Source organism: Photinus pyralis, unplaced genomic scaffold (assembly GCF_008802855.1).
Source record: "Photinus pyralis isolate 1611_PpyrPB1 unplaced genomic scaffold, Ppyr1.3 Ppyr1.4_LG9, whole genome shotgun sequence".
Lineage (NCBI taxonomy): Eukaryota > Metazoa > Arthropoda > Insecta > Coleoptera > Lampyridae > Photinus > Photinus pyralis.
Genome location: NW_022170878.1, coordinates 7,766,265 through 7,791,138, shown reverse-complemented (window position 1 = coordinate 7,791,138; position 24,874 = coordinate 7,766,265). Strand labels below are relative to the sequence as shown.

The window sequence follows — 24,874 nt, the reverse complement described above, 5'->3', positions numbered from 1 at the left end:
AAATCTTTTCCAATTTGGTATCAGGAGGTTATAATGTGCGAGGAGGTGTTTCAGCCCCTAATACACGAAGTGCCATTCAGAAAATTATTGTAAAATTTTGTCTGGCTACCAGGAGAACATAATAGTCGAGGAGGTATTTTCCCATCACCCACAAAAATATTTTGAAGCCAAATTTCGTTTTAAATCTTTTCCAATTTGGTATCAGGAGGTTATAATGTGCGAGGAGGTGTTTCAGCTCCTAATACACGAAGTGCCATTCAGAAAATTATTGTAAAATTTTGTCTGGCTACCAGGAGAACATAATAGTCGAGGAGGTATTTTCCCATCACCCACAAAAATATTTTGAAGCCAAATTTCGTTTTAAATCTTTTCCAATTTGGTATCAGGAGGTTATAATGTGCGAGGAGGTGTTTCAGCTCCTAATACACGAAGTGTCGTTCAGGAAATTATTGTAAAATTTTGTCTGGCTACCAGGAGAACATAATAGTCCAGGAGGTCTTTTCCCATCACCCACAAAAGAACTCGAGTTTGCAGTAAGCAAATTGCGTTTCAGTTCAGTTCCAATTTCAACGCCGAAGTAATAAATAGTTCGCGCTGTTATAAAATGCGCCCTAAGATTTATGTATGTTCTTATTGGGCACTGTGTAACGTGTTGCCTAAATACTTTTGGGTCAGATTTCGAAAGTCCTTGACGACTTTTGATCGCCGTTCGTATTGCAATACTAAAAATACTTTGTTTATAATCACATATATTTTGAAAATAAATTCCATGTTTACAGATTGTCAACGTTAATAAAATTTAACTAGAATTATTTTACAATGCATAAACATTAGTTACTTATACATTATACTTTATAACAAAATTGAATACAATGCAACCCTGTAAAAAATTTAGACTCTTTTACGACGATGTGTCTCTAACTATCACAGAGCAACAAATATAAATATAAGTAATAAATATTCTCAAAATATAATTATATTTGAACACACTAGATTTGGCCAATATGTTTGTAAAAGATATCAAATTATTCTTATGGTGTATAATACCTTTAAACATACAGTACATGAAAAAGCGTGGTCCATTTTTTGATTTAGGTCATGGTAAAACGGGCGGCACTCGTTTACTTTGTGTGTACCAAGTTTAGAAATTCCTCTCTCGTTTTGGGATCGTCTCGGAAAACGCCCAGCATCGTGGAGGTGACCGTTTTGCTGTTGATCTTCTGCACGCCTCGCATGACCATGCACATGTGCCTAAAGTGTCAAATATGAGCGATCGATTGAATGGTAGAGCGTTTACTTACACTCCCTCGACGACCACGGCGACACCGGCCGGCTGTACGGCTTTGGTTACGGCGACGGCGATCTGTTTCGTCAGTCGCTCCTGCACCTGCAGTCTTCTGGAGTAGATCTCGACGATTCGGGCCAGCTTGCTGAGACCCAAGATTTTCCCGCAGGGCAGGTAGCCGATGGAGACCTTGCCGTAGAAGGGGACGAGGTGGTGCTCGCACATCGAGAACATCTCGATGTCTTTCACAACGACCATTTCGTCGTGATCCTCATCAAAGATGGCGTCGTTAAGCACTTCTGGAAAATAAATCAGCGTTTAGGAATTTCAAATGTCTATTGTAATTTAATTCAATGGACGTGTTGTTGGCGAGATCTAAACTTCGTCCGCGGTCAAAGCGGTGCGGCACAGGCTCGAGGGTAGTTTCCCAGGGGGTGGCGCGAGCTCTACGCCGATGGGGGTGCGCGCTAGACATTATACAAGAGCGCTCTAGCTTTTAAGCTCCGGAAGCCCCGTCCACTTTTCTTTTTTCCCCATTCTCACAGTATCACCCACGCAACAATTACATTTATAACACTCAATCATATGCGGCGATAGGTAATCCGCTTTTCACGACGCGTGACAGATTTCCGATATCGCCGACGTAAATTAATGCATGTTTTTGCATCGAAAAATCAGAAGTCGCTCATGTCGTAACTATGGATACGTCCGCCTGATCCCGAGGGAAAACTACCCTCATTATCTTTCAATAGTTCTTCGAGTCGTTGAAATTAAGGCGCGCAACAAGCGACTAAGCAAATAAAATGAAAGGAGCTTTTGATTAAAGTTCAGCAGTCTGAGGAGAAAAGAGGGTTTCCGCCTGCCGCTAATAATTAGCGCTACAGGAAATTAGAGACGCTAAAGAGGCTTCCGAGATTTCGCCGGGCGTTAATTTGGTTAAAGCCATCCAACTTCGGAATGAAATTAGTACTCACCCTCCAGACTTTGATCGTAGCCCTTTGTGAAGAACAGCATCGCTTTGGCGGCCCTTTCGGGGGTCTTCAGCAGGCCCTGGCGTTCGGGATTTTCGCCCAGCGAGGAGAGAAGTAGCCTGTACGAGCGAGACATCTCCGGGAGCATCGCCTCGCGTGTCGGCGGGTTGTGGTCCAACTCCAAGTCGTGGTGGAATGTGCATTTTTCGTGACCTGCAATGACATATCGGAAATTTTATGAGTGACACTTAAATGCATCGTAAATATCGGGGAGTTATGGGATTATTGACTCGGGGTATTCGAGTGGTTGAAGTTAATTTAAAATTGATTTGGAATATTCCCGTCCTGGAATATCATCTTGGATATTGAGACAAATTGGAAGGTTTCATTACAAAATCCTACATTTGTCGGTCCGTCTGTGAAGCCAAATTCTATTCGTTCCAGGAAAAATTTCCAAGGCTCGCTGAGTACCCTCTCAATCGTTTAGAACAAAATCTTAGACAAACTGAGGTTAGGAGCGACAGATCTTCCATAATGTTATTTTACTCAAAATCGCCCTGAAACCTTCATTTTCATGCCTACTTTCTGTCAGGAAATTTGAGTTTCCGTGACAGAGACAGAGCAGACTACGTTTCCTGCCGCCTGTCACTTTACTGGCCGCACCTGTCACTTTACCGGCCGCAACGTCACTTTACCGGCCGCAAATGTGACATTGCTAAATGTCAATAATGACTCATGTCATCACTGCCAGATTGACATTAATCAAAAGTTCTACGTAAAAATTGAAATTTTATACTTATTTATTAAAATATGTTTTCGGGTAAAATTTAATACAAAACTCGTCAGTAAAATGCCATTACTTGACCCGGAAATTAAAGTACTCGGTCCCTAGGGGCCTCGCACTTCAAAATTTCCTCGACGGTAATGTATCATTTTCCGGACTTTTATGTAAGTAAGTAACTATTTCTTATCTCAGAATTGAATTGAATTCGCCGTAGAAATTAAATTTGCTTTCCAGTGGGAGAATGTTTTCAGAAAAAATTCCCTAGGCTCTCACTGAGTACCCCCTGACTCGTTTTTGGAGCGAAATCTTGAGACAAGCTGACAGATCTTCCATAAAGTAATTTTTCTTACGTCAGAAGTCAATTATTTGCCGTAGAATTGATATTCGCTCTCCAGTGAGAGAATGTTTTCAGAAAAAATTCCCTAGGCTCTCACTGAGTACCCCCTGACTCGTTTTTGGAACGAAATCTTGAGACATGCTGACAGATCTTCCATGAAGTAATTTTTCTTACGTCAGAAGTGAATTGAAAGTCAATTATTCGCCGTAAAATTGAAATTCGCTCTCCAGTGGGAGAATGTTTTCAGAAAAAATTCCCTAGGCTCTCACTGAGTACCGCCTGACTCGTTTTTGGAACGAAATCTTGAGACAAGCTGACGCATCTTCCATACAGTAATTTTTCTTACGTCAGAAGTGAATTGAAAGTCAATTATTTGCCGTAGAATTGAAATTCGCTCTCCAGTGAGAGAATGTTTTCAGAAAAAAATCCCTAGGCTCTCACTGAGTTGACTCGTTTTTGGAACGAAATCTTGAGGCAAGCTGACGGATCTTCCATAAAGTAATTTTTCTTACGTCAAAAGTGAATTGAAAGTCAATTATTTGCCGTAGACTTGAAATTTGCTTTCCAGTGGGAGAATGTTTTCAGAAAAAATTCCCTAGGCTCTCACTGAGTACCCCCTGGCTCGTTTTTGGAACGAAATCTTGTGACATGCTGACAGATCTTCCATAAAGTAATTTTTCTTACGTCAGAAGTGAATTGAAAGTCAATTATTCGCCGTAAAATTGAAATTCGCTCTCCAGTGGGAGAATGTTTTCAGAATAAATTCCCTAGGCTCTCACTGGGTACCCGCTGACTCGTTTTTGGAACGAAATCTTGAGACATGCTGACAGATCTTCCATAAAGTAATTTTTCTTACGTCAGTAGTGAATTGAAAGTCAATTATTTGCCGTAGAATTGAAATTCGCTCACTAGTGGGAGAATGTTTTCAGAATAAATTCCCTAGGCTCTCACTGACTACCCCCTGACTCGTTTTTGGAACGAAATCTTGTGACATGCTGACAGATCTTCCATAAAGTAATTTTTCTTACGTCAGAAGTGAATTGAAAGTCAATTATTTGCCGTAGAATTGAAATTCGCTCTCTAGTGGGAGAATGTTTTCAGAAAAAATTCCCTAGGCTCTCACTAAGTACCCCCTGACTCGTTTTTGGAACGAAATCTTGAGACAAGCTGGCAGATCTTCCATAAAGTAATTTTTCTTACGTCAAAAGTGAATTGAAAGTCAATTATTTGCCGTAGAATTGAAATTTGCTTTCCAGTGGGAGAATGTTTTCAGAAAAAATTCCCTAGGCTCTCACTGAGTACCCCCTGACTCGTTTTTGGAACGAAATCTTGTGACATGCTGACAGATCTTCCATAAAGTAATTTTTCTTACGTCAGAAGTGAATTGAAAGTCAATTATTCGCCGTAAAATTGAAATTCGCTCTCCAGTGGGAGAATGTTTTCAGAAAAAATTCCCTAGGCTCTCACTGAGTACCGCCTGACTCGTTTTTGGAACGAAATCTTGAGACAAGCTGACGCATCTTCCATACAGTAATTTTTCTTACGTCAGAAGTGAATTGAAAGTCAATTATTTGCCGTAGAATTGAAATTCGCTCTCCAGTGAGAGAATGTTTTCAGAAAAAAATCCCTAGGCTCTCACTGAGTTGACTCGTTTTTGGAACGAAATCTTGAGGCAAGCTGACGGATCTTCCATAAAGTAATTTTTCTTACGTCAAAAGTGAATTGAAAGTCAATTATTTGCCGTAGACTTGAAATTTGCTTTCCAGTGGGAGAATGTTTTCAGAAAAAATTCCCTAGGCTCTCACTGAGTACCCCCTGACTCGTTTTTGGAACGAAATCTTGAGACATGCTGACATCTTTCATAAAGTAATTTTTCTTACGTCAGAAGTGAATTGAAAGTCAATTATTTGCCGTAGAATTGAAATTCGCTCTCCAGTGAGAGAATGTTTTCAGAAAAAAATCCCTAGGCTCTCACTGAGTTGACTCGTTTTTGGAACGAAATCTTGAGGCAAGCTGACGGATCTTCCATAAAGTAATTTTTCTTACGTCAAAAGTGAATTGAAAGTCAATTATTTGCCGTAGACTTGAAATTTGCTTTCCAGTGGGAGAATGTTTTCAGAAAAAATTCCCTAGGCTCTCACTGAGTACCCCCTGGCTCGTTTTTGGAACGAAATCTTGTGACATGCTGACAGATCTTCCATAAAGTAATTTTTCTTACGTCAGAAGTGAATTGAAAGTCAATTATTCGCCGTAAAATTGAAATTCGCTCTCCAGTGGGAGAATGTTTTCAGAAAAAATTCCCTAGGCTCTCACTGAGTACCGCCTGACTCGTTTTTGGAACGAAATCTTGAGACAAGCTGACGCATCTTCCATACAGTAATTTTTCTTACGTCAGAAGTGAATTGAAAGTCAATTATTTGCCGTAGAATTGAAATTCGCTCTCCAGTGAGAGAATGTTTTCAGAAAAAAATCCCTAGGCTCTCACTGAGTTGACTCGTTTTTGGAACGAAATCTTGAGGCAAGCTGACGGATCTTCCATAAAGTAATTTTTCTTACGTCAAAAGTGAATTGAAAGTCAATTATTTGCCGTAGACTTGAAATTTGCTTTCCAGTGGGAGAATGTTTTCAGAAAAAATTCCCTAGGCTCTCACTGAGTACCCCCTGACTCGTTTTTGGAACGAAATCTTGAGACATGCTGACATCTTTCATAAAGTAATTTTTCTTACGTCAGAAGTGAATTGAAAGTCAATTATTTGCCGTAGAATTGAAATTCGCTCTCCAGTGAGAGAATGTTTTCAGAAAAAAATCCCTAGGCTCTCACTGAGTTGACTCGTTTTTGGAACGAAATCTTGAGGCAAGCTGACGGATCTTCCATAAAGTAATTTTTCTTACGTCAAAAGTGAATTGAAAGTCAATTATTTGCCGTAGACTTGAAATTTGCTTTCCAGTGGGAGAATGTTTTCAGAAAAAATTCCCTAGGCTCTCACTGAGTACCCCCTGGCTCGTTTTTGGAACGAAATCTTGTGACATGCTGACAGATCTTCCATAAAGTAATTTTTCTTACGTCAGAAGTGAATTGAAAGTCAATTATTCGCCGTAAAATTGAAATTCGCTCTCCAGTGGGAGAATGTTTTCAGAATAAATTCCCTAGGCTCTCACTGGGTACCCGCTGACTCGTTTTTGGAACGAAATCTTGAGACATGCTGACAGATCTTCCATAAAGTAATTTTTCTTACGTCAGTAGTGAATTGAAAGTCAATTATTTGCCGTAGAATTGAAATTCGCTCTCTAGTGGGAGAATGTTTTCAGAAAAAATTCCCTAGGCTCTCACTGACTACCCCCTGACTCGTTTTTGGAACGAAATCTTGTGACATGCTGACAGATCTTCCATAAAGTAATTTTTCTTACGTCAGAAGTGAATTGAAAGTCAATTATTTGCCGTAGAATTGAAATTCGCTCTCTAGTGGGAGAATGTTTTCAGAAAAAATTCCCTAGGCTCTCACTGACTACCCCCTGACTCGTTTTTGGAACGAAATCTTGAGACAAGCTGACAGATCTTCCATAAAGTAATTTTTCGTACGTCAGAAGTGAATTGAAAGTCAATTATTCGCCGTAAAATTGAAATTTGCTTTCCAGTGGGAGAATGTTTTCAGAAAAAATTCCTAGGTCTCACTGGTACCCCTGACTCGTTTTTGGAACGAAATCTTGAGACATGCTGACAGATCTTCCATAAAGTAATTTTTCGTACGTCAGAAGTGAATTGAAAGTCAATTATTCGCCGTAAAATTGAAATTCGCTTTCCAGTGGGAGAATGTTTTCAGAAAAAATTCCCTAGGCTCTCACTGAGTACCCCCTGACTCGTTTTTGGAACGAAATCTTGAGACATGCTGACAGATCTTCCATAAAGTAATTTTTCGTACGTCAGAAGTGAATTGAAAGTCAATTATTCGCCGTAAAATTGAAATTCGCTTTCCAGTGGGAGAATGTTTTCAGAAAAAATTCCCTATGCTCTCACTGAGTACCCCCTGACTCGTTTTTGGAACGAAATCTTGAGACATGCTGACAGATCTTCCATAAAGTAAATTTTCTTACGTCAGAAGTGAATTGAAAGTCAATTATTCGCCGTAGAATTGAAATTCGCTTTCCAGTGGGAGAATGTTTTCAGAAAAAATTCCCTAGGCTCTCACTGAGTACCTCCTGACTCGTTTTTGGAACGAAATCTTGAGACAAGCTGACAGATCAATCATAAAGTAATTTTTCTTACGTCAGAAGTGAATTGAAAGTCAATTATTCGCCGTAGAATTGAAATTCGCTTTCCAGTGGGAGAATGTTTTCAGAAAAAATTCCCTAGGCTCTCACTGAGTACCCCCTGACTCGTTTTTGGAACGAAATCTTGAGACATGCTGACAGATCTTCCATAAAGTAATTTTTCGTACGTCAGAAGTGAATTGAAAGTCAATTATTCGCCGTAGAATTGAAATTCGCTTTCCAGTGGGAGAATGTTTTCAGAAAAAATTCCCTAGGCTCTCACTGAGTACCCCCAGACTCGTTTTTGGAACGAAATCTTGAGACATGCTGACAGATATTCCATAAAGTAATTTTTCTTACGTCAAAAGTGAATTGAAAGTCAATTATTCGCCGTAAAATTGAAATTCGCTCTCCAGTGGGAGAATGTTTTCAGAAAAAATTCCCTAGGCTCTCACTGAGTACCCCCTGACTCGTTTTTGGAACGAAATCTTGAGACATGCTGACAGATCTTCCATGAAGTAATTTTTCTTACGTCAGACGTGAATTGAAAGTCAATTATTTGCCGTAGAATTGAAATTCGCTTTTTAGTGGGAGAATGTTTTCAGAAAAAATTCCCTAGGCTCTCACTGAGTACCCCCAGACTCGTTTTTGGAACGAAATCTTGAGACATGCTGACAGATATTCCATAAAGTAATTTTTCTTACGTCAAAAGTGAATTGAAAGTCAATTATTCGCCGTAAAATTGAAATTCGCTCTCCAGTGGGAGAATGTTTTCAGAATAAATTCCCTAGGCTCTCACTGTGTACCCCCTGACTCGTTTTTGGAACGAAATCTTGAGACAAGCTGGCAGATCTTCCATAAAGTAATTTTTCTTACGTCAGAAGTGAATTGAAAGTCAACTATTCGCCGTAAAATTGAAATTTGCTCTCCAGGAGAGATGAGCACAAATGCGTGGAAGTTGCCGTTAGGAGAAACTGTCTGAAACAGGTTCCTCACTTGCAATGAGGTCTCAAAAATAGCCTCAGTACAATTTATATTTTTGTACTGAAATTTTTAAGCGGCACAAACACATTTAAGGACTATTCAACGAAATTACGATTCTACTCTTGACTCAAGTGTGCGTTCTGAAATTATTCGGGGAGTTTTCGAAAACTGCCTCAGAATAATTTAGACTCAGCAACGGAATACTAAAAAAAAGCCTCATAGGAATAGGCGACGTATGTTGTGTTGAAAATGGGTTTGTTTCCAATAGCGTTATCACTACGACTGTACTGTTTAGGCAGCATTTGACAATGCAACATAGTGTTAATGCGTATTCAAAAAAGCCTCGAGGCACTTTTGGCTCCAATAGTCGAGAGTGTCAATCAAGAACCAATTGACCTTAAAGAATGTTAAATAGGCTACGTCTCGTCAACAGCAACATGATTCTGCATTAATTTGCGTATTGCCCCGAGGCACTTTTCGTATATGCATATTTAAAAAAGGACAAACCTGGCGTCGTCGACGTTCTCGGCGTTTTCGGCGTGCCGGGCACCTCGACGTCGTCGAAATTTTCGGACCAAGCTCGACTAATTAGCGGACGAGGTCGTCGCGTAGTCTTTTGTTCGCCATTCGTGGTCGCAATAACCGTATTATCCATAATTAGAGATCGAGCACGTAATTGAATGCAAGTGAAACGGAACCTTCGCGCGCGCGTGCACACCTTTTGCCCGTACCGAACTGGCGGCTTTATCGAGGAGAACAAGAATTTATATGGGATGAAAGCCGCATCGTGTCACACAGAAGCGGGTTTTTGCCGCGAACAGCTGGGAAATTCGATCATTTCCAATTCTCAAAAAGAACCTCGCTGACGCAAACCGCCGGAATCTCATTTCACGTTTGCGGTTTTACTATAAACCCAAAACCACCGAAACGAACGGCGCGCGCGATAAAGATTTGCCCACCCCGATACGGTCCTGATTTGTTTAAACAAACGTCCTCTAACACAATATTCCTTTCTAATGACACCGCGTTAGTTAAGATTTCAGGGCTAAATTAACGATCCCGTTCAGATAACTACTAAACATTTGCAACACTTTTTCGCCTAATTACATTGACGATTACGCGCGTATAATTACAGCTTTTATTTACTTCTAGCATAATCTAATCGTTTGTTTATTGTATTTTAATGTTCCAGATACAAACTGAACGCGCTCGATCCACTAATCTCACAATCCCGACCTTACTCAAACGTTGCCTACGAAATTGCTGAAATTCCAATTGCGATAAATTTGACGCCCACTTCAATGCCAAGTATTAATTGCGCCCACCTTCAACACGTGCGCCAGCAGGTGCAATTGTCACAATTGCGAAGAAGAATAATTTGAAAATCAAGAATTAATTTCTGTTCGCTAATTAATTAGCTAAATGTAAGTATTAAATTCGCTTCGAAATTACTTTCACTTATAATTAATTGTCGCAACTTGTTACAAATATTAATTTTGCCTAGCGTAGATAGGGCATGAAAAGCCACATACGACTTTTGTATTCGTATAATTAGCAGGCAGATTACCAAGCAGGTAATCGATTTCTTCCGTGCTGGGGGGTAGGTACAGAGGAATCGATCATCATTACTGTAACTTTTCGTTTAAAGGGTAACGCACACTAGAGCGAAGCGCGGCGACGCGATGCGCATTTCAGTGCGTAGGAGCGGCACTTTGTCATCTGTTTTCCTAATCTTCATTTAGCAATTGTGTCCTCTGATGAGGAAGATGCGTTTATCATTTCCGCTTTATGCGAAGAAACAGAAAAAGGTCGCTTCGTTGCGATGCCGATCGCTACTCTTCCGGCAGTCATCGATCGCAGTACCAATGCCATGTAAATGAAAAAAAAGCACTTTACTGAGCAAATAGAATGTAATCAAAGGTAGTGATTATGTCGTAACGTGCTGCGAGAAAACACATTAGCGTACATGTTGACTTACTCAACAAATAAGTATGTATGTTCAATCGACACTCAGCACCTAACGATTCAGTTTGAGGGTTGTAATGGAAGTAAAAGACGACAATGAAAGTTACATCGTGTGTCATTTTTGTATCTTTTTGAAGCGCATCAAGTGGTATTTCACTGATACACAATCCGAGATCCGGAAAGGTATGTATAGAAAAAGTGATCCGAACGATTTTTGGAAACGAAACTCTCCACTATGCTTTCAAGGAAAGTAGTGACCTGTTACCGTTCAATATAAGAAACCAACGGATTCTTATTAACATCGATTATCCCATACCTCGCAGGATAGGAAAGGTTTCTAACAATTTCATATTCGAAACTAGAGATTTGGGTGTTTTAAAAAAGTGTGTTGTTTCTTTAGAATCCATAGGTACATGGAGTGTGCAACCCGTTAATGCAAGATTACTTGTTATAACCGATCACGTACGGCACGTGGAAGCGATTTTCCATATGTTATGGAATTATGGCATTATATATCTGGCAATTTTGCTGATCAACAAGAACGAAGATGCAAGTTCGTTCTTATTTACGGCAAATCCACATGATGTTCAAAACCATCACGGCACATTCCCGAACACAATGCATGTGCAAAGTTGTGATCAAGCGATCGCTGACACAATTCCGCGTCCTATAAGAGATTATCACGGATGTCCCACACAATTCAGTACTAGTGCCTTTTTGCACTTGATGTATAAATTTAATCGCAGAGATTTTACCATTAACATGGCGGCTGAAATATGGAATATCTCTTTGAAACAACTTGGTAGGTATGGTATTATTGTACATGATGGACTACCAATTTCCCATATGAACGGAGGTTCTCGTGTGAGTCACGTGTACATACGGGACGTCATAGTGTGGGTAGTGCCACCAACAAATGCCATTTCGTCATTGAAAATTTTCGCAGTTAATTTTGATAAGGAGGTTTGGATATTGGTTTCGGTTATTTTTGCATTATTTACCTTTGCGTGGTACGTTTTGGAAAAATTCAAAACAAGCTTCGGTGAAATTGTTCTGAAGACTTTTGGAATCACGCTATCTGAAAGCACCGATCGCATTACCAATTCTTCAAAACTAAAATTCGTAATTCTGTGCTACATTATATACAGCGTGCACATACAAACAGCGTACGTCTCAAACTTAATGCGCCTGATAACTACACCTCCGAGAAGCCAACCGATTCGCAATCTAAAGGAGCTGCTAGAAGCTGAGATTCCAATTTGTTGGGATTCTAGTGCCGCAGTGGTGAGAAAGGTACACAACTTGACAGAACATGGGAAGATGTACAGCAAAATGAAGTTAAGACCGTGTCCCATACGAGATCAAGATTCCCGTGTTGTATTGGAGAGTTGGTCTGCACGTCCAAATGTCTCTATCGTTATTCCACTGAAAACACTACACTCACTGGCACCGGGTTTACGATTGCATACTCCAAATTACTTCATTGATAATTACTTCGTACCTCCCTTGATGCAGACCTTTGCAAGTAAGAGAAGTAGTTTCATTATCGACAGCTTAAACATAGTCATCGACAGATTGACCGAAAGCGGTTTGTACGATAAACTAGATAAAGATCGAGAATCTTACGTCGACTCCAAAAGAAGGGAATTGCCGCAAGAAGAAGAAGTGGTGGCGCTATCTTTACAGCACTTGAATGGAATTTTTATTGTATACTCTTTCGGTGTGGTTTTATCTGTAGTGGCGTTTCTTGGAGAGCTGATTGCGCATCGTTTTTTAAAGTAGTTCGATTTGCAAATTGCACTTCACTCACTGAAAATGTATTAAAATGTTATTGCCAAGAAGAGGTATGCGATCTATAATACAAGTTTTTTCCGGGACCAAGACACGCTTTATTTCAGCTTCAATTTGTACCTATCTTGTACTTATCAGAAAAGTTTGTAGACAATTAATTAATAAAGACACCAAACCTTCACCATACTTTCTACTTGATAGTTAAGTGGCCAAATTGAAAAACGACTCTGTTTCTTAGTTCTAACGGCATTTTATGAGCCATTTTGGTCACATGATTTTTTAGATGTAAAAAAATGTGCTGAATCCGATTCTGGATGTTGCCAGGCCGAATTTTGCACTAGTTCACAAATACAGCACGATGGCGCCACTATCTATTGTATTGTGTACTATTTAATATTAAATTGCTTTCCATAATTTATTACTTATATATACGTAAGAGTTGGTTAATTAACTTCATAGCTAGTTCGGAAAATGTAGGAAAATATATCCTGTGGTGATATATAGGGTGTCCCAAAAAAGCTGTGTATTAATTAAATTAGTGTTTTACATTTTCCTCGGCAAATTTTGTTTGTTATTAAATTTTGTGCTTTTTAATAACCGTTGGTAAGTATTTAAGGTTTTTTCCATCTGTATATATAAATATACAGTGTGTAAAGCGATGGGGTATACAAGAGGGCATTTTTTTTAAATATTGATTTATGAAAAAAATTTATTCTTAATGATATGTTTTGCTTGCTTTGAAAGTACCAATAACGTTTCGATAATCTAAAATTTATTTATAGAAATCTGGAAAAATAATAAAATTAATTTTTTTATTGAAAGTTATCATTCTACATTATAATTAAGATAGAATATTGCTATCAAACCACAAATAATCGAAACGTTATTGGTACTTTCAAAGCAAGCAAAACATATTATGAAGAATAAATTTTTTTCATAAATCAATATTTAAAAAAAAATTACCTCTTGTATACCCTATCGCTTTACACACATATAAATACAAATTGCGTATTTTTCCAATGAATTCAAATCTGCATTTAAAAAAACAAAACCACATCGCATTTTTCAGATGATAACAAAAATGTGACTTTAATATGGAACACCCTGTGTATTATTACATAATACGAGAGGTTATTAAATTTTTTATAAAACACTATAGCAAAAATATTTTAAATAACCAACATTTTCAAATTATTGACGATCTCCTAGGACGTAGAGAGTTTATAATTTTGCGGTGCCCGTCCATCTGTCCCGAGATCTGTTCATTAGCACGATACCTCGAAAACGAATAGACCGCCGATTATGATGAAATTTTGCATTTGCGTTCTTTATCAGAGTTATAGGTCGGAGTTCGTGAATTGGCAATGTACGTAAAAAAATAAAGAAGGCCCTTTTGACATCTCCGTTAGATATAAACCGAATTGCATGAAATTAAATATGGGCATAGTCGAGGGCTTAGTTTTAGCAATGCCAAAAGTTGGGCCTAATCAATTCTACATGCACAGTGCCCTTTTTGGATTGCAAAATTTTTTATTTATGAAAGTACTTAACTAAAATTTGATACATAGGCACTTGGAATAAAAGCAAATCTAACACCAGGTTCAAAATTCGGTTTTTCACATGCTATAGCCACTACCTATAGTAGTATCTCGAGTAGTATTAAATGGCAGTAAATGTAAATTAATTACATTAACTTAGCGTTAACCACATTAAATTAACATTAACTGAATTAACTTGAAATTCACTGCATTTACAGAACATTAACTACATTAAAAGATAATTTTAATTCATTAACTACTATTTTGTACACCGAATTAATTAGGTGGTTTACCCCTCGGTTCCCGCCGACACAGTGCAGCGGCGCCACTTGCTACACTCAAGTTGTTGATTTACCCCCCGCCAAGATACAGACTTTATTTTTACAAAAAATATGATCTAATTTTGCGGGGTAATGTTCAGAAGTAACTTATCTAGAAAACTGTCGGTTTACTTTTTCCATAAATCGTCTTGATCGAGAGTAAAACAATAAAACAGGTTAGCGCAATAATCGCTGCAAAATATCTAATCCTTAAACAGCCGGTATTCAGTTGCTATAAACTTTTTTAAAAAAATATTCCGAACATTTTGTAGATAAAGGTCTAAATTTATAAAATTTAAAAATTTATATATTAATATAAAATTTTATTTTTCAAAAACAACGAGTTTTTTAGGCGGACGCTCTTATGGAAATTTACATTGGGTGCAGTGGGTACAGAAGGGCGTAGAGTTGCATCTTCTCATGATGCGGTTGCCGGGGACATTTTGTACCATACATATTGTCTCGCAAATGCGATAAGAGACACTGAAAAATCGAATGGTCAGACTAGTCCTCCTAAATACTTGGCTTTAAATAAATTATGCTATGAACTAAAAGTGCACAAATATCTACAAGTGTCTTGGCGACTGCTTCAATCGTAAAAAAAAATGAGCTGCATGATGAAGAAATTTAAGCTCCGCTAAAATTTTTGAACGAAATATTTGCCGTCAGAATTATCTCTATATTGTTACCGTGTTGTCTGTATAATGTACCCAATACATAAGTTTTGCAATTTTCTGTGCCTCCTGTATGTTTTTTTAACATCTCAATCCGAAAAACTATGTAAAATGCGTCTGGCATAAAAATTTATATATTTGGCCGCCATATTGGCCGCCATTTTGAAATTAGCCAAAAATCAGCTTGGCAACATCCGAATTCGGGTTCAGCAGACATTTTTACCCTTATAAATGCACGTATCCAAAATGGCTCATTAAATGCCGTTAGACTTGCGATTTATTAACTATGCCCACCCAACTATGATACTTTGGCATATACCTTGCGTAGCCGCCTTTCCCAGAATTTTGTCAACTGTTGCCCACAAAACTTTCAACGTTAAAAACCCCATGGAACATAATCATACAAACGTCTTGGGTGACGATGTAACACCGGTGAGTCGGCGCGGGGGGGGAGGGGGGGGGGGATGGGTTACCCCAAAGAAAACATAAATCAGAGATTCACGGGAGGGTCATTCGATCCTAGGTTAGATCTATCGAGCACTTTGTATTACCTTCCCAAAAGCAGCCGTCATAGTAGTTGTTTTAGGTACGAGTATATAATCGATTCCTCCTGTGCCCCAGACCCCCGCTGCTACCATCATCCCCAAAACTTTAGCCCTAAAAACTGTGAACCTCTCAGAAACGAAAATTTGACCGCACTCTATAGAAAACAATCATACAAACATTTTGGGGAAGGGCGTTACACGGGGGGGTCTGCGGGGTACTCCTCAGCGAAGAAGAAATCGGAGACTCAGAGGAGGGTCATTCGATCCTAGCTCTTTAGCACTCTGTACTACCTTCCCGAAAGCAACTGTCATGATAGTTTTTTTAGGTACCTATGTAATCGATTCCTCCCGTACTGAGAGGGGGGGGGAGGTATTCTCTATCCCCCAGACCCCCGGTGCTAACGTCGCCCTCAAAACTTTTAGTTCTAACAACTTTATGTATCAAATCTCAGAATCGAAAATTTAACCGCCCTCCATAGAAAACAATCATACAAACATTTTATGTGGGACTGTAACACAGGGGGGCTGGGGGGTATGGAAAAAAGAAATCTGACACTCAAGGAAGGGTCATTCCATCTTAGCTTAGATCTTTCGATCGCTTTGTACTACCTTCCTCAAAGCAGATGTCATGGTAATTTGTTTAGGTATGTAATTGATTCCTCCTGTGCTGGGGTATGGGAAACCCCTCAGGAAAAAAGACGTCGGAGACTCAGGGGAGTGTCATTCCATATTAACTTAGATCTTTCGAGCACTCTGCACTACCTTCCCGAAAGCAGGTCATTGTATTTTTTTTAGGTATGTAGTTGATTCCTCCTGGGCTGGGGGGTTTTCCATACCCCCCAGACCCCCGGTGCTACCATCGCCCCCAAAGTTTTAGCTCTATGTGTGAAATCTCCCAGAAACGAAAATTTGACCGCTCTCCATGGAAAATAGTCATACAAACATCTTGGTTTAGTGCTTAGCACCTGGGGCCTGGGAGGGTATATACCTCCTATGATCTTTTCTAAAAGTGCTACAAAATGTTGGGTTAGAAAGTATTGAGAGAGGTAAGAATAGAAGAATTCGATGACCTTCCATCGATAGTTATTAAAAGGGTACTGAGGGTGATTACATATATAACATCGGCCATTGGGGGTTTGGAGGAATATATGGAATAACATCCAGGAAAGAAGAAATCTAATAGAGACCTCGTCGATCCATTCTTCCCCAAATTTTATTGCACTCTCATGGAAGGAGATAGAATTCTTCGTTCTCTCTGTTTGGCGCCCCCAGCATTGTTATCAAAACTTTTTAGAGAAGGCCATCCAATTCTCCTGTCTTGGACAGTAGTTCTTGCTCCCCCCTCCCCATGTTTCGGTTTCCCCTAAAGTGTTCTCCGGCACGCTCATGGGAAGAATTCGAAGACGTTCCTCGAAAGGAGGTGTCATGCTAGTTTCCTTCTGTGCTGGGGACCCCCTGGTTACCGAATTCTTCTTTCTTAGGATATTCGACTAGTTAAATATAAATATTGCTCTCATGGGGTTTTCCATACCCTCTCCAATTTGCATAAAAGTGTTATAAACCTTGTGGGCGATTTCTTCTTTTTTCGGAGGGTGGAATAATTACACCCAACATAGATGAATTCAATGGCCTTCCCTCACAAATTATCAAAAGGGTGCTGATGTCTCTAATATTATTGCGTGAGGTCGTACCACCGGGGCTTTGTTGAGGAGTACGAAAAAGAACAAACTTCCTGACACCTCGTTGTTCCATTCTCCCCCAAAATTTTATTGCACTCTCATGAAATGTAATCGAATTCTTCCTTCTCCCTTTCCCATCCAATTTTTCTATCCGAGAGTGATTCGTGCAACCCCTGAAATGTGTAAATCTTCCAACCCCCTCGAGGGGATGGCCATTCCACCCATACATTAATTTAAAAAAAAACTCTATGGTTTGAATAATTAATTAAATGAAAATTAAAAGGATAATTTGTTTTAACAATTACTGCTAATTAAAGCTGCTTGTACTGAATTATAACGGCTTTTTTTACATTTTTTTTCCAATTTAAACCGAAATCTGTTGCTATCATATCGAAACTATGACCCTTACTACGTTAAAAATGTGTTCTCAGCTCGTAATCATTTAATTAGAAAATAATTAAATTAAATTGTGCTAATTAATTAGCCATAATTATTGATACAAGAATAATTTAATTAATTAATGGAATCTATTTGGGGTGTTTGGGCCTTTGCTTATCATTTTGGTATCAAAAGATCTTAAAGATCTATTAACCTGATTTGAATACTTGGGATCTTTCCACTTTCGGCTCATTACACACCTATTACATAACCGAACTGCTCGAGCAATAACTTTGCATAATAATATTGTATATTTTAATTTTTTGTACCCGTCACTTGACCATTTCCCACTAGGTCACCACGAACTGGACGACAATGAAAATAGCGTCAATATTTATGGAAAAAAGGTTCAAGCATCAGGAAGGAAAAAATTACCCGTAGAAATGTAGACGATATTGAGTTAATTCCATTGTCAATCCTATATGGCGTTATCGCCGCCTAGGAAGGATGCCAGTGACAGGGCTTTGATCTTTCGGTCGGACTCATTTAGGGCGCAATCTCGGTCAGACCGACTTAATTGCGACGATAACGCACCGTCGGCGGCGGTTGTGCGGGTTTTCGATTGCGAAACCGCAAGAAAAGTAGATTAAAACTGCAAAAAGAACCGACTACGCACAGGTGAAGTCCTTGAAAGTAGCTCTAAGAGGAACTTCGTGACGTCAGTGGAAATTTATTCGCACTTCCATCCGGATGATGTAAAAATCCATAGAAAATGCGTAAACTAATCAAGAGCGAAGCTTTTTCTGTCGGAATTGATTTTCTTCCCTCTTCCTACGGGATTTAGCAGTCGGTCTTTATTTTATGAAATTCATGAGAATGGCACAGGTGAAAGAGGCGCATAATCGAACAGTTTTGCTAATTAATGATTTAAAATTTTAACAATTGCGAGAGGCCTTTTGACACATTTCGAAGTAAGTAGATATGTCTTTAAAACCACAGAGAATTGGAATTTTGTTAGTTGAAGTTTAGAACTGCTTATGAATCGTTCTTTCGTGGGGGGGTGTATCTCCCATGGAGTATCCTGCAGAAAAACCCCTACAAAAGAAGAAATCGAGGACTCACCTTAGAAAGGGGAGACATTCCATACCATACCTGGTGCTACGTTCACTTTCAAATTGTCTCCCACGATAATTTCTAAGTGTGTGTAATCGAATATTTTCTTCCTGGGGATATTGCAAACCCCCAGACCTCCGGGTGTTACGTTCCCCATAAAATGTTTACAGCACTCACTACTCTTTTGCTAATTTTTGAGAGAGGAGAGAACGGAAGAATTCAATTACCTTACCTCAAAAATTATCATCTATGTACTGATCGAGCCCAGAACGTTTGTATGAATGGGCTCGGTCAAATTTGCTTTTCTTTTTGAGAATTATTTCAGAGAAAGAGGGCGGAGTTCCCTCATAAAATCAATAAAGAATAGGTTATTTTGTTTTACAAGAGAACTCAGTTCCTTTCCTCTCACTAATTCTATTCCCATGAACTCAAGGGTAAGGATCCTGAGAGAGATTTCATACAGAGAGTTGTTGAGGACTGAAAGTTTTGGTGGCAGCGTAGCAGCGGGGGGGGGGGGGTCTGGGAGGTATTCCGGCCTCCAGGGAGTATTTCATACACCCCAGAAAAGAGCACTCTGTACTGCCTTCTCCCCTAGATAACCTCCTCCCCCCCCCCTCCCCCGGATAAAAGGGGAATTCGGTAACCACTATTCAAAGACGACCCATCAGAACTTTCGTTTTCTCTGGTGTTACGTTCTTCCCCTCAGCACAGTCATGAACATTTTTGAAACAGAGCCAGCTACTTCTTCTTTTTTCCTGGGATATCCCCGAGATCTCCCATGCGTTACGTACCCTACCCATAGGAAAGGTTCTTTGAGCAAAAATTGCGAATACTTTGTGATTATTCAGTGTCGATAAGTCGAGTCCTAATGTCACCATTTGCGAGGAAACAGAGTGGCAAACCATTTATCTCCAAAAACGATACAATTACTCATTGCGAGGCCGATTATCCCAGTTTCGGCGACATTCTGAGGTAAAACAGACAATTTAATTTCAAAAATATTGCAATTACGCGTACTTAGTGATTATTCAGGCACGATTATGCGGCTACAGTTGCAATTTCAGAGAGAAATTGCGGGCAGACAGACAGACAAACAATTTATTTTCGAAAATTATACAATTACGCGTACTTAGTGATTATTCAGGGCCCCATTGTGGTTTGAAGTCCCAGTTTCAGCGGAAATTTGCGGTTAAACAGACAGACAGGCAATTTATTTCCAAAAATTCTTCAATTGCGCGTACTTAGTGATTATTCACGCACGATTATACGTCTAGACTGACAGTTTTAGCGAAAATTTGCGATCAAACAGACAGACAGACAATTTATTGCAACAATTTTAAAAATACGCGTACTCAGTGATTATTTAGGGACGATTATACATCTAAAGTCCCAATGTCAGCCAAAACTTGCGGTCAAACAGACGGGCAGACAATTTATTAAAAAAAATTCTCAATTATTCGTATTTAGTGATGTTTAAGAGCCCATTTTGGGTAAAAAATTTGCGATCAAATAGACAGACAGACAATTTATTTTAAAACTTTTAAAATTACTCGCACTCAGTGATTATTTAGAGACGATTATGCATCTAAAGTCCCAATGTCAGCCAAAACTTGCGATCAAACAGACAGACAGACAATTTATTTCGCACTCAGTGATTATTTAGGGACGATTATGCATCTAAAGTTCCAATTCAGCCAAAACTTGCGATGAAACAGACGGACAGACAATTTATTATAAAAACTTTGCAATTATTCGTGTTTAGTGATGATTAAGAGTCCATTTTGGGTGAAAAATTCGCGACCAAACAGACAGACAGACAATTTATTTCAAAAATGTTAAACTTACGCGCACTCAGTCATTATTTAGGAACGATTATGAATCTAAAGTCCCAATGTCAGCCAAAACTTGCGGTCACACAGACGGACAGACAATTTATTAAAAAAAATTCTCAATTATTCGTATTTAGTGATGTTTAAGAGCCCATTTTGGGTGAAAAATTTGCGATCAAATAGACAGACAGACAATTTATTTTAAAACTTTTAAAATTACTCGCACTCAGTGATTATTTAGGGGCGATTATGCACCTAAAGTCCCAATGTCAGCCCAAACTTGCAATCAAACAGACAGACAGACAATTTATTTTTAAAAATTTGGAAATTACGCGTACTTAGTGATTATTCAAGCGCGATTATGCGGTTAAAGTCGCAATTTCTGAAAGAATTTAGGGGCAGACAGATAGACAGACAATTTATTTTCAAAAATTATACAATTAGGCGTACTTAGTGATTATTCAGTCACGATTATGCGGCTAAAGTTGCAATTTCAGAGAGAAATTGCGGACAGACCGACAGACAGACAATTTATTTTCGAAAATTATACAATTAGGCATACTTAGTGATTATTCAGTCACGATTATGCGGCTAAAGTTGCAATTTCAGAGAGAAATTGCGGGCAGACAGACAGACAAACAATTTATTTTCAAAAATTTGGAAATTACGCGTACTTAGTGATTATTCAGGGCCCAATTGTGGTTTGAAGTCCCAGTTTCAGCGGAAATTTGCGCTTAAACAGACAGACAGACAATTTATTGCAACAATTTTAAAAATACGCGTACTCAGTGATTATTTAGGGACGATTATGCATCTAAAGTCCCAATGTCAGCCAAAACTTGCGATCAAACAGACAGACAGACAATTTATGTTCATAAATAATACAATTACGCGTACTTTGTGATTATTCAGGGCCAATTGTGGTTTGAAGTCCAAGTTTTCGCGGATATTCGTGATTATTCAGGTACGATTATACGTCTAGACTCACAGTTTCAGTGAAAATTTGCAGTCAAACAGACAGATAGACAATTTATTTTTTAAAATGTGGAAATTACGCGTACTTAGTGATTATTCAGTCACGATTATGCGGCTAAAGTAGCAATTTCAGAGAGAAATTGCGGGCAGACAGACAGACAAACAATTTATTTTCAAAAATTATTTAATTACGCGTACTTAGCAATTATTCAGGTACGATTATGCGTCTAAAGTCGCAATTTCAGAGAGAATTTGCTGCCAAACAGATAGACAGGGAACTTATTTTCAAAAATTACGCAATTATTCGTATTTAGTGATGACTAAGAGTCAATTTTGGGCGAAAAATTTGCGATAAAACATACAGACAGACAGTTGATTTTAAAAATTCATTCAGTCACGATTATGCGGCTAAAGTAGCAATTTCAGAGAGAAATTGCGGGCAGACAGACAGACAAACAATTTATTTTCAAAAATTATTTAATTACGCGTACTTAGCAATTATTCAGGTACGATTATGCGTCTAAAGTCGCAATTTCAGAGAGAATTTGCTGCCAAACAGATAGACAGGGAACTTATTTTCAAAAATTACGCAATTATTCGTATTTAGTGATGACTAAGAGTCAATTTTGGGCGAAAAATTTGCGATAAAACATACAGACAGACAGTTGATTTTAAAAATTCAAGTCAATCAGATTGAATTCAGATTTTGGGACTTAATTAGTCTTCTCGATTATAGACGCGTACTCTTTTCCGTACATGACCCACCTTTTGGATGTTAAGTGGCAGTAAGACGTAATTAGGCCTTGATAGGACGCATACCCTTTGCCTTACAGACCTTACATTTTGAATTATTAGAGGAGGAGTTGTATTCTACAATCCAATACAAACTTTAACGAAAGATGAGTTCCTAATAGAAACAGATTTTGAGACCTAATTATACGTCTCAATCAAAGCCCGTACAGACCTTACCTTTTGAATTTTTAGTGGTGTAGTGGCGAAGATTCGCGACAGGCACTCATTCCTCCGACCTCCCCTACTACTTTCCCTTCTCACCTTCTTCAAATCAATCAAATCAGAATCAATTACTCGTACTTATTATCAGGGCCAACTGTGGTTTGAAGTCGCAGTTTCAGCGGAAATTTGCGGTCACACAGACAGAGAGAAAATTTATTTTTAATAATTTCGCACTTATTCTCATTTAGTGATGATTTAGGGCACAATTTCAGCTATTAAACAGGCAGATCTGCAATTTATTTTCAAAGCGAAATTACTTTTACACATCCCCAGTAGCAATTTCGCCATAATTACTTGAATTATTTAAATACACAGATAACCATTTTCGTTTTCTTTGAAATTGGCCCGGAACTTCCGAAAATAATATCAATTAGAACTAGCCCGCAGATAATTAGATTGCGTAAACTGGGGCGCTAAGAAGTGGCATTAAAGAACTTACTAAGTTAATTCAATTAGGGGTGCTAATTTGCTTTTGGCTTAAATTGAAACTAACTCCATTAAAACGAGATGCACTCGTAATCGTTCTGATAGTAGCACAAATTGAGCGAAGGATTTTAAAAAATACATGTATAATTGCTTGCGCACTAATTAATTAACAACAGAATTAATTAGAAATATTTATGCAACGGTTTGGATTAAATTAGGTACGCACTTCTGAAGAACGAAAACTCATCACTCCTCTCAATGAGAAGTCAAGTGATTAGCTAATTAAGATTGTCCTGGTTAACAATTTTATTGCAACTGTTGCATAAGATTCATCAACGCTAATTAGAATAATAATTAATTTCAAATCACACGTGACATTGGGAAATAAATGTCACTGGTTAAATTCACTTGAAGAATTTGGTCACTTAAATGCAAAAGTACGCTAATTACCTACGTCTTTTTCTTCTTTGAATCGTTTTTAAGAACTAATTCTGTTCTTCTATGGAAAATCATTGGTACTTTTACGGATGAATGTGGCATAATCGAGAAGAAAAATGCAGCCAGCTGCAGTACAAAGAAAACTACCGGGGCAAACTCCAGCATCCATAATTGGCAACGGAATTTTTCGGAAGAAGAAAGAGCCTCCGAAGAAACCGAGGCTACGCAAACTGGGCAAAAACTTTTTGAAACTCACCCTTGCAGCAGGGCACGATCTGCTTATCCGTCTCCATGCATCCATTCTGCTCCTTCATCGCTGGAAGGACGGAACTGATCTCGAGCAAACGCGTAATCGAGCCGGACATCTCTGATTCGGATGCTGACAAAATTGATTGATTTGCGAGAAAAAACTGCGGAACGCGATCCCGTTCGACAGTTTTATTACATTCTCCTCGTGACGTCACTGACATTGCTTGACTCCGCCTCGACGCGCTAGTCCTTTTTTACCACATTATCCTTGCATTTCTCTATTCGACTTTGTCTTTTTCTACGATCTAATAAGTTTCGGCAATTCAATTAGCGGCTTTTTTCGAATTGCATTTGCGAATCAAGGCTCTTTTTGTCCACTTCCAGTTTACCTTCCGCGTTGTGACTAATCTCGTACATTTTAATGTTGGACTCGCTCCGCCATTTAATTGGAGGCATCACTTTGGGGTTTCGGAAGAAATCCCACAAGGAGAGCAATCAAAGGGGAATCTCGTTAAGGGATGGGGTACTTGACCATAGCGATCACGGTGTAATTCCGCCATACATTTTGAAAATTTAACATGTTTTCTGCATTAAGCTGATTATTTATGTTTGGATCTCAGCTTTGTTGCTTGTTATAATAAACTCATTAAAGTGTAATTAGACGGAGGGCAATTACAAATATTAGTAATCAATGATTTTGTCTGAGTGATTGACTTGAAATTGGATATGCCGGTTTTGGTTTATATTAAACAAAATAGCTTAGTATTGGTACGATTTTAGGGATTTTTTAATTCGGCTCGAAGGACCACCGGTCGCAAACACCATTATTTCTACGTGGCATGATATAGCGCATTCCATAAAGACATGGGATGACACAACACTGAAAATTGAGCTGTAGCGCATGTAGCGACCGGTCCGGCTTCATTTCATTGATTGTTACATCGCCTCCCCCTTCCCTATGTACCATAGTGGCATGGGATGACATAACACTTTGAAAATTGGGCTCCAGTGACCCGGTCCAGTCTCATTTCATTGCATTGTTAAATAGGGGACATACGCTCGGCTTCGGCGGCTGCGCCGCCTCGCCTCGCCCTTTACCATGTAGCATACAAACATCGGATGACAACATTTTGACAATTCAGGTCCAGCGATATAGGGGACATACTTGAGATGACATAACATTTTGAAAATTGAACTCAAGCGACTCGGTCCAACCTCATTTCATTGCATTGATGAATAGGAGACATACGCTCGGCTTCGGCGGCTACGCCGCCTCGCCTCGCCCTTTACCATGTAGCATACAAACATGGGATTCAAAAGCGACCCGGTCC

At 38.9% G+C, this 24,874-nt stretch overlaps 2 protein-coding genes across 5 annotated transcripts; one reads left to right on the top strand and one right to left on the bottom strand.

The window, feature by feature from the left end:
• Positions 1-958: 958 nt before the first annotated feature.
• On the bottom strand, positions 959-23,711 carry LOC116180223 (GTP cyclohydrolase 1-like). 2 transcript variants are annotated; one of them, XM_031500110.1, is made up of 4 exons: positions 23,551-23,711; positions 2,260-2,469; positions 1,302-1,584; positions 959-1,251 (listed from the first exon to the last, which is right to left on the bottom strand). In XM_031500110.1, the coding sequence occupies exons 1-4, from the start codon at positions 23,657-23,659 to the stop codon at positions 1,122-1,124; spliced, it is 732 nt and encodes a 243-aa protein (XP_031355970.1). In that variant the 5' UTR covers positions 23,660-23,711; the 3' UTR covers positions 959-1,121. The 2 variants fall into 2 exon arrangements, with proteins under 2 accessions (XP_031355970.1, XP_031355969.1); XM_031500109.1 differs by lacking the exon at positions 23,551-23,711 and adding an exon at positions 9,117-9,362.
• Positions 10,301-12,526, top strand: LOC116180222. 3 transcript variants are annotated; one of them, XM_031500108.1, is made up of 3 exons: positions 10,301-10,598; positions 10,639-12,099; positions 12,149-12,526. In XM_031500108.1, the coding sequence occupies exons 2-3, from the start codon at positions 11,064-11,066 to the stop codon at positions 12,151-12,153; spliced, it is 1,041 nt and encodes a 346-aa protein (XP_031355968.1). In that variant the 5' UTR covers positions 10,301-10,598; positions 10,639-11,063; the 3' UTR covers positions 12,154-12,526. The 3 variants fall into 3 exon arrangements, with proteins under 3 accessions (XP_031355968.1, XP_031355966.1, XP_031355967.1); XM_031500106.1 differs by having other exon boundaries at positions 10,639-12,526; XM_031500107.1 differs by having other exon boundaries at positions 10,571-10,598; positions 10,645-12,526.
• Positions 23,712-24,874: the final 1,163 nt, after the last annotated feature.